This window comes from Oncorhynchus mykiss, chromosome 9 (assembly GCF_057628025.1).
Source record: "Oncorhynchus mykiss isolate SJ-2025 chromosome 9, ASM5762802v1, whole genome shotgun sequence".
Lineage (NCBI taxonomy): Eukaryota > Metazoa > Chordata > Actinopteri > Salmoniformes > Salmonidae > Oncorhynchus > Oncorhynchus mykiss.
The window spans coordinates 64674697-64685529 of NC_143030.1; the positions used below are offsets into that span (position 1 = coordinate 64674697).

General features: G+C 39.9%; 1 protein-coding gene across 1 annotated transcript; it reads left to right on the forward strand.

The window, feature by feature from the left end:
• The first annotated feature begins 5896 nt into the window (after window positions 1-5896).
• LOC110532538 (transmembrane protein 198) lies at window positions 5897-10151 on the forward strand. Its single transcript, XM_021616523.3, has 5 exons — window positions 5897-6162; window positions 7280-7754; window positions 8689-9264; window positions 9410-9549; window positions 9750-10151. The coding sequence occupies exons 2-5, from the start codon at window positions 7565-7567 to the stop codon at window positions 9906-9908; spliced, it is 1065 nt and encodes a 354-aa protein (XP_021472198.2). The 5' UTR covers window positions 5897-6162; window positions 7280-7564; the 3' UTR covers window positions 9909-10151.
• The last annotated feature ends 682 nt before the right edge of the window (window positions 10152-10833 follow it).

Consider the following 10833-nt stretch of genomic DNA (forward strand, 5'->3'; position numbering starts at 1 on the left):
GCAGGACAATAACCTAAAATGCAAGGCAAAATATACTTACCAAGACAATGTTTAATGTTCCGGAGTGGCCTAATTACAGTTTTGACTTAAATCGTCTTGAAAATCAATGGCAAGACTTGAAAATGTCTATCTAGCAATGATCAACAACCAACTTGATGGAGCATGAAGAATTTAAAAAATATTAATGGTCAAATATTGTACCTCCAGGTTTTCCAAGCTCTTAGAGACTTACCCAGAACGACTCACAGCTGTAATTGGTGCCAAAGGTGATTCTATCATGTATTGACTCAGTGGGCTAAATCTTTTTGTATCCAAATCCGGCTTTAAACTTCTTCACAACAGTATCTCGGTGTGTTCTGGTGTGTTCCTTGTTCTTCATGATGCTCTCTGCGCTTTTAACGGACCTCTGAGACTATCACAGTGCAGGTGCATTTATACGGAGACTTGATTACACACAGGTGGATTGTATTTATCATCATTAGTCATTTAGGTCCACTTTGGATCATTCAGAGATCCTCACTGAACTTCTGGAGAGAGTTTGCTGCACTGAAAGTAAAGGGGCTGAATAATTTTGCACGCCCAATTTTTCAGTTTATGATTTGTTAAAAAAGTTTGAAATATCCAATAAATGTCATTCCACTTCATGATTGTGTCCCACTTGTTGTTGATTCTTCACAAAAAAATACAGTTTTATATCTTTATGTTTGAAGCCTGAAATGTGGCAAAAGGTCGCAAAGTTCAAGGGGGCCGAATACTTTCGCAAGGCACTGTATGTATGTGACCAACAAGATTTGATTTGATTTATTTTCTAGATCAGGCCTATGGACTGAACATTCTATCGTCTTCAATTCATTCTCATGAAAAAAAACAATGCCTTGATTGAAAAGCACTTATTGTTTCTTTGCCATTATTGAAACTGCGAGTGATGCAACAAGTGGAACTCAATGGATTTTCTCATGGATTTCCCAAGGGTAGAGTATAGTCAACAAGTTACAATACCCTCTTTGACATACAGTATATTCACAAGAAAACTGTAGAATCTGTATTATATGAAAACTGTTCGGTCCATAAAAATTGTCACCTCAAATCTTCTGCGTACTGTACTTCTAGGGATTTCACTCTGCAGGTTCTGTCTTAAAAATAGTGCAAATTCTGCTCCTAGAGTGTATACAACTAAATCTATTTCTATATCGGTTTCCCAAACTTTGGCTAGATGAGTCATCTGAAACATCAGACTGAATTTATTCTCTGTTGACTTTGCCCATGCTACAGCCCTTTTAAATTCATAGAGTCGATGCCACCGTTCCTCGGCTGGACGGTGTACCACTAGACCATTGAAGTGAAAAATGCCTTCCATTTATGGAGGTAAAATGGTCATTCAATCAATACACTCTCTTCTTTCCAATCAGCAGTGCCATAAAGAATCCCACGTAGAAAGGTCTTGAGAATTAAACTTGCAGTTTGATATGTCAGTGAGCAACAGTGCCCGTAGGTATAAAATATATTCTGCATATTTTTCTCTGTTGAGGAAAATCTTTTGCTACACGTGGTGTGGTCATATTTGACATGGCTAGGTGGCAGAAAAAGTCAATTGGGACAACTAATAAAATCCATAGTCCAACAATGTTACAAAGAATACCAAATGTCTATTTAAATGTACTTTTCAATATTTTGGACATCTGCTTATGTATAGCTGCTTGAAGAGGCCAAGAGGGTGATGGTATCACAACAGGAGACAGCAGAAGCAGAATATAAGCTCTGTCTATGTCATCTCAACATGCAAAAAATTTATTTTTACACCTTGTTAAATAGGCATGATCTCCTATCTGAGTAACTCCACACAAGCAGAAACTGTGCACTCAGTTATAATATTGAGCAATAAAAGAGAGTGCATAATGTATCCAAATCTATCTTTATCATAAATCCAATCCTGCAGTTTGACACCTGTTCATAACTCTCTACTGAGGTTATGACACCTCTTCCCTGTGCAATATGGATTAAGGCAGTTCATTTTTTTTTTTAAATGAACATCTTCAGCTGTGGTAAGTCTGGTGACTCTTCATTAAACTGCATTCAGTTAGAAACTTCTTGGAGATTTGAGCATCGGGTTCTTGGTCACCTCTATGACCAAGGCCCTTTTCCCCCGATTGCTCAGTTTAGCCGGGTGGTCAGCTCTAGGAAGAGTCTTGGTGGTTTCAAACTTCTTCCATTTAAGAATGATGGAGGCCACTGTGTTCTTGGGGACCTTCAATGCTGCTTTGGTACCCTTCCCCAGATCTGTGCCTCGACACAATCCTGTCTCGGTGCTCCACGAACAATTCCTTCGACCTCATTGCTTGTTTTTTTCTCTGACATGCACTGTGAACTGTGGGACCTTATATAGACAGGTGTGTGCCTTTCCAAATCATGTCCAATCAATTGAATTTACCACAGGTGGACTCCAATCAAGTTGTAGAAACATGTCAAGGATGATCAGTGGAAACAGGATGCACCGAGCTCAATTTCGAGACTCATAACAAAGGGTCTGAATACTTATGTAAATAAGGTATTTCTGTTTTTTGTTTTTTATAAATTTGCAAACATGTCTAAGAACCTGTTTTCACTTTGTCATTATGGGGTATTGTGTGTAGATTTCTGAGGATTTTGTATTTATTTAATCCAATTAAGAAGGCTGTAACGTAATAAAATGTGGTGTCAGCCTCCATGATGGGGTCTCACTATATGTGATTTGTAATGAGTAGTAAAACATACTGGCAGGGTAGCCAAGTGGTTAGAGCATTGGACTAGTAACCGAAAGGTTGCAAGTTCAAATCCCTGAGCTGACAAGGTACAAATCTGTCGTTCTGCCCCTGAACAGGCAGTTAACCCACGTCATTGAAAATAAGAATTTGTTCTTAACTGACTTGCCTAGTTAAATAAAAGGTAAAATAAATAAATACCCACTATATATCAAGGGGTGCAAAAAGGACAGAGATTTCCCCTTCAAGAGCAGGTTTGAGTTATCCAGTCAAATTAATCAGCGTCAACCCTCTGAGGAGTCTTTTAAACCCAATATTCTTATCCTGGCATTACTTTTGAGGGATATATATGAGTCTTATAAATGTCATGGTGGCCTTAAACAGTTAAAGAGTTTATTTCCAAAACTCTATATCTGCCAATTTCATATTTGCTTTTTTTCCATCAGAAAGGATTGCTTATGGTGTGTAAAATATGATTGTTCGAAAAAAATAGATTAATATATTTTGCTAAATGCTATATATCCATTGTTTAGCTGGAATGGATTGTTCGTATACTGTATATCTGACTGTGATATGTGGTTGTCTCACCTAGCTATCTTAAGATGAATGCCCTTACTATAAGAGCATCTGCTAAATTACTAAATTACTAAAATGTCAAATGTGAATGTTTTACATACAGATCTCATATTACTGTATTGAATTATTATTATTTATTTAAATATTGATGTCACAAATTAATCATTTGTACATTTCTTTATAAAAAATGTAGTTATTTGTTACATTTGACTGTGTAAAACCTAGCAGTACTAATTATTTATCTGAGAGTGAGGCAGATATACACCGAGTTGAACAAAACATTTGGAACACGTTCCTAATATTGAGTTGCACCCCCCTTTTGCCCTCAGAACAGCCTCAATTCGTCAGGGCACGGACTCTACAAGGTGTAGAAAGCGTTCTACAGGGATGCTGGCCCATGTTAACTGCAATGCTTCCCCCAATTGTGTCAAGTTGGCTGGATGTCCTTTGGGTGGTGGACCATTCTTGACACACACGGGAACCTGTTGAGCGTGAAAAACCCAGCAGCGTTGCAGTTCTTGACACTCAAACCGGTGCGCCTGGCACCTACTACCATACCCCATTCAAAGGCACTTCAATATTTTGTCTTGCCCATTAAAAAAACAACAACCCAACAATTGATTACAAAACGCTATTTATAGCGTTTTGGAATTAAATTCTTCAGTTCTCTTTAAGGAGCATCAAGATTCCATCTCTTTAAGAAGTGTCTAGAATCATAACTTTAGCTTTATCTATCTTCAAATGGGAGGGGTTGCCACTGGTACGGTCACATCCAAATTATTGACACCCTTGATAAAGATGAGCAAAAAATATTGTATTAAATAAATAATACAAATACCGAGCTATATTGTATGCTACATTTAAAAAAATATATATATTATTTTATACTCATTCAGTTGCTCAGAGAGAAATATTTAATTTAATAGTTTATTATTACTCAAAAAGATAGGGGTGCCAATCATTTTGACACCTAACGATTATTTTAATCTGTATTATCATTCACCCAGCTATAAATTGTATTATCATTCAACTTTTTTTTTTGTTTATCTCAGTTTAGCAAACGGCATTGTAGCCTTTAATGGCTTCCTGTGTCGGTATAAAAATTAGGTAACACACATGTAAAATCCATTTGTCATTCATCACCATGGGGAAAGGCAAAGAGTTCACCAATGAAAAGAGGCAAATCATTGTTGACTTTCATAAATCAGGCAATGGGTACACTGGAACAGTGGTAAACTTGCCTGGTAGAGGGCCCAAGTGTGTCTTGTCCCCATGCACAGTGAGGAAAGTGGTTCAGGGGGCAAAGAAAATTCCAAGGGCCACAGATGGAGAATTACAAAACTTTGTCGCATCTTGGGGTCACCAAGTCTCCAAATCTACAATTAGACGCCACCAAACCAATGGGCTATTTGGAAGAGTTGCCATAAAAAAGCTTTATTGAGAGCAACCAACAAAAGTAAACGCCTGGAGTTTGCTAAACGGCATTGGCTCTTGGATTGGAACCAGATGCTATGGTTAGATGAGACAAAAATAGAGCTCTTTGGCCACGGACACGGGTGATGGGTTTGGCCTTGAAAGAAGGATGCATATGCAGAAAAGAACATCATACTTACTGCAAAATATGGAGGCGGATCTTCGATGTTATGAAGCTGTTTTGTTTCCACTGGTCCTGGGGCCCTTGTTAAGGTCAACAGCATCATGAACTCGACCAAGTATCATGCAGGACAATTTAGCCTAAAACCTGGTTGCCTCTGCCAGGAGGTTGAAACTTGGCTGCAAGTGGATCTTCCAGCAAGACAATGACCCCAAGAAAACACCAAAATCCACAAAGAAATGGTTAATTAACCACAAAATCAACATTCAGTCTCCGGACTTGAACCCCATTTAAAACCTGTGGTTTGAATTGAAGAGGGCAGTCCATCAGCACAGACTGAAGGATATCAAGGATCTGAAAAGATTCTGTATGGAGGAATGGTCTGAGATCCTTCCTAATGTGTTCTTCAAACTCATTAAACATTATAGAAAAAAAGGCTAAGTGCCGTTATCCTCGAAATGGGAGGGTGCACTAAGTACTAAAAAAAGGGGTGCCAATATATAAACATTTTTAAACAAAATATTTTTCTCTGAGCATGTTCATTCCTATAAAATATTGTAATTATTTGAGCATACAACCTAGCTCCGTATTTGTATTATTTATTCTATACAGTCTTTTATGTTAATCTTTTTCAAGGTTGACAATCATTTCGGATGTGACTGTATATGCATATTCCGTAAAAAAATCTTGAACCTACAGTATAAATCCCAAGGCTCCTTTGTCCGATTTTTGACATATATATTTTTTTATATTTAATATTCACTGAGATATGAGACTACATGAGTTTATTTAATGTGTATTTAATGGATGAGCTGTTGACTCATCATATCCAGAATCTCACCTCCTTTCTGGACCACTCACTTTTCCTAGAACGTAAACTTCCATATTCCATCCCTGACATGTTAACTTACATCATGCCTGACGCATGAGGAAACATGTCTGGCAATGGGTTCAACCAATGTTACATTTTCCTCTGTTGCAAATCTGTATGACTAGAGAGACATCATGTGGACAACAACAGTATTCCCTCACCTCTGATCTGCACAAGCTTGCGACAGATGGTCACTTCTTGCACTGATGCTGTCAGCCGTCCAGTGTCCACAGATGAGAGGAACGCACGCATGAGTAGGATGTCCTCAACACAGCAAAGACAGAGGGAACAGATATAACTCCTCCACCTAGAATACCATCAGTAGCGGTCTTATTTCTTCTCATCACAGATTGTAATTCTGACAAGGATAAGCCTCATGTCCGGTAAGACTACTTAAAACAATTCACTCTTAAAACAATTCATGCAAACAGTATTTGTAAACTCATGATCACAAATACTCTCTGGTAGGCATATGCCTGATCAAAATACGTGATCCCACCTATTAATTATCAAAGTGGAAGTTGCTATATAACTCATGTAATGCCTGTTGTATATGACTATTTAGTAATAAACTGACAATGATGTCATGCGTCTGACTATATAAATATATAGGGAGTCTCTTTTTGGAAAATGGCTGTGTCCAGTTTTAATTATCAAAAATGCTAAGTTTATCATCCTGACATCTTGATTATATTCTAATAGTGGAAATCACTTGATTGGTGCCATAGAAAGTGATAGTGTTTTCTGTGTGACTTACAAGCAGATGTCAGGACAGAAGGACATGAGCCTCACTAGACTCCCCTAATAGGCCTCTAATTCAATTATCTGGGGATCTGCCTAAAAGCTTATAACATAGAGTATACTCTGTTGATTAACGCAACCCAATTTATCCTTGTGTGCAGAGGTAAGTATGCGATCAACAAGGTACATGTGCACATTGAAAGTAATAGTTTGAATGCTGAAGGTATTGTTTTTTTGTCCAGATTTTTGGTTTTGTTTAATTGTGTTACATAGTTTTCAATATTTTTTCCAGCTTTTGAGCCCACCTGCAAGCGACATTGTGTATTAAAAAATATACAATGCCTTTTTGGGGTTTTGGAACGGTATGTCCTACTGTTGGGGTGTTTGTTTTCTTAGCATTGTTCTGTGACTGGAGAACTTTACCATATGTTCAAAACAAAGAGGCCCAATGACTCAGTCGGCATCAAGCCACCCCTCGTTTCCTCATCTGCATCCTCTATTTTAACAAAGGGTCAAGAAAAAAAAGTGTGTGACCCAGATAAAATCTCAGTTTCCTTTTCTGGTTCCTGGGGATAGGGTTGTGGAGTACAGAGGGATTTTTCTTGAAATACATCGTATTCATGCAATCTATTATCTACCTTAGATGTAAATGTGAAGTCTAGATATGAAGAGTCCAGTTTGATCATTTATAGTCTGCCTATTACAGATGTCATATAATTTTCTCTGGCTGTATTTGATTCTCCTCTCCTCTTGTTGCAGGTGCAGGGCAGGAAATGGTCTGATTCAAACACATCTCACAGGAGCTTCCTGTTTCCTCAGCACTTACATTCTAACAACATGAAGTATTCGTCACATTCTTTCATTGAATTAATGAAGCAAAGTCCTGTCCCAATGGAATACTGACAATATACTGGCTTAGTGTTGACTGTTGACGTATGCTCCCAAATGAGATTAAACCAGGAAAACAACACGGTTACACGGATGGCCTTAATTGCTAAATAAAAGCACAGTAATTATCCAGACCTGTTGAACGGCTGCTCCAAGATGGCAGACCCCAGCTCACTCTTGGTCACTGATGGGGCAGTGCTGAGCCAGGCTGAAGTTGATCAATATATCCTCTCTGGCTTGGCTGAAGTGGATGCATGTGAGTTGGGGTTCACAAGGAAGTATGACCTCATCCCATCCATCGTCTGCTCAGTATGCCTTTTGTTAGGCCTAATCTACTGCTTTTTTGGTAAGTTCCTGACCTGTAATAGAGGACGGTTGGAACCTCCACATGTGTACTCTCAAGACTTACACATTAAAGACATGATAGGCATATCTGCAATTCAATTACAGTATTTCCACAAAACACTTGAATGCTCCACTAGATACATCAACATTTAATTCCCAGCTGACATTTAACCTCATCATACTAGCTGAAGTGATTTCCTCAGCTCACTCTAAGCCTTATAGTAAAAACAGGAGGGCCAGGTATTTGACCTAGACTAGCCAGGGTTATAATGGATAAGCTCCAGGCTAGGAGAGAGGTAGATGGGTCACCTGGTTCTGTTGCATTCCTCTGAGAGAGAGTCAGAAAACAGCCACCTGGGATGATGCAGGCAGCTTTCTGGCCTGGCCAAATCCATTAATTGTTGATGTCTGATATAAAAAACGCTTAGTTTTTCTTAAGCAGACTACGCATCATGTGATGTAAACTTTCTCTCTAATATTCTGTAAACTGTACAGTACACCAAACTCTGACATCTATTTTTAATAAAAAACAATCCCTACTCAGTCAAACCTAGTTCACTTTACCTTGTCTCATCGCGCACCAGCGACTCCTGTGGCGGGCCGGGCGCAGTGCGCGCTAACCAAGGTTGCCAGGTGCACAGTGTTTCCTCCGACACATTGGTGCGGCTGGCTTCCTGGTTGGATGCTCGCTGTGTTAAGAAGCAGTGCGGCTTGGTTGGGTTGTGTATCAGAGGACGCATGACTTTCAACCTTCATCTCTCCCGAGCCCGTACGGGAGTTGTAGTGATGAGACAAGATAGTAGCTACTAAAACAATTGGATACCACGAAATGGGGTAAAATAAAAATAATTAATAAACCTAGTTCACTTTAGTACATTTTGTTTCCTTCTCCATCTTGTTACTTAACATCCCTCCACTTGTCTCTCTTTCTTTAGGATACCGCTGCTTTAAGATGGTCATGTTCCTGTCAGGCTTCATGTTTGGATCTGCGCTAGTCTGCCTGTTGTACCTTAAGGAGCCTGTGCTGGATACCCAGTTGACTATGGAGACCAAAGCAGGTATCCTCCTGGGAGTGTCTGTACTCTGTGCCCTGGTAACTATGCTGGTACAGACTGTGGGGCTCATCATTACTGGCCTAGAGCTGGGGTTTCTGCTTACCCTTGCCAACCTACTGGTTGTCAGACAGTTTTACAGCCTTACCCCACTATGGGCGCCTCTCGGTGCACTCCTAGCCATGAGCACCTTTTGTGCCACTCTCACACTGCAGTGGCAGAAACTATTCACTGTGCTCGCCACGGCTGCAGTCGGAGCCGCTGTGGTGATGGCATGCGTGGACTACTTTGTAGAGACGTCTCTGCTGGCTGGCCATGCGTACGACATCCTGTCTCAGGTTCCCCCTCGGCCCCTCTGCTGGTACAGCTGGGTTATAACAGGCGTGTTTCCTCTATTTAGTCTGATGGGGGTAATGGTGCAATGGATGCTCACTGCCAAAGGACTGTCACACACAGAAGGTGAGTGGCACAGTTTCATAAAAAATATGGAACGCTTACTTCCTCGATGTCATTACTACTTCATTCGATACTTAGGTTAAACTGACCGGTTACAACATAATTCGGTTTTTCTGTCTAATGCTATTTTACTCTGAATGCCCTCCAGTACCTGTCAGTGGACGACAAAGACAGGTCCAACTGATGCGAATCAGACAGAGAGATGCCCAGAGACGACCCCAGCTGGGCACTTACCGCCATCGCAAGCCTCCAATTCTAAAGCGTTATGCTGGAGACGTCCTGGCCCCAGTGAGTTACTTCACTCCTAATGGGCATGTCCTAACGGGCATGAATGAGCTTGATTCAGACACTTTTTTGAAAAACGTTATGCACATATCTAATAGACAATTTGTTGCATGTCATGTTTTAAAATATTGCATTTTTTTAATCATCCTAGACAGAGGATCAATGCAACAATAATGTTTTTTCTTTACCACTTTACCTTACAGAGTTACATCCAGAGCCTTCGTGACCGCCAGATGGGTACAGGCTCCTCTAGCAGCAGCATCATCAGCAACAGCACAGTCAACCACACCATGATAGACTTCGACTTTGAGACAGGCTTCATGGTTCCCCTGAATGCCTCCTCCCTAGTCTACAGGGTCTGAGGGACACCAAATAGTAGGCATCACCTCCCAGTTCCACTAAGACGCCCAACACCTCTCTCCAGCAGACAATTCATACACTGTTGTAAAAAGAAAAACAGACTGATTCTTGAGACAAGAGATTCAGCCAACTAATTCACCTTGTTGTTTTGTTTATTATTCTGTCTTTCTAAAGGTATCTGACAGTCAATCGTAATATAACCATCGATCATTCCTCAAATAAATAAAATTGCTTTATTTTGGTCAGTTTGCTAATATACATTTTTGTGAAGATATCCATTGTTACAGTTGTTAGGTTCCAATTTTGAGTAAATAACTCACGGACACTAGAGAAGCTTAACCAAGTTTAATTCTTCCCAAAGGGTCATTACAGCTGTAATTCAGGCAAAAAAAACATTTCACACAAGTACTAACATTTAACCCTGTCTCCTAGGCTGAGTCTCCTCCACAACTGAACAGCCAACGCATCTCTGTTGCTAGACAGAACCTTAGTGATATCTGTTCTTCTGTGTCTCTTCTCCTCCCAGAGGATCCCTGATGCCTAACAATAACATAACGTAAACGCTATAAACTCAGCAAAAAAAAGAAACGTCCCTTTATCAGTCTTTCAAAGATAATTTGTAAAAATCCAAATAACTTCACAGATCGTCATTGTAAAGGGTTTAAACACTGTTTCCCATGCTTGTTCAATGAACCATAAATAATTAATGAACATACACCTGTGGAACGGTCGTTAAGACACTAACAGCATACAGAGACGGTGGGCAAGGGTTAGGTCACAGTTATGAAAACTTAGGACACTAATGAGGTATTTCTATTGACTTCGAAAAACATCAAAAGAAATATGCTCCGGGTCCCTGCTCATCTGCGTGAACATGCCTTAGGCATGCTGCAAGGAGGCATGAGGACGGCAAATGTGGCCAGGGCA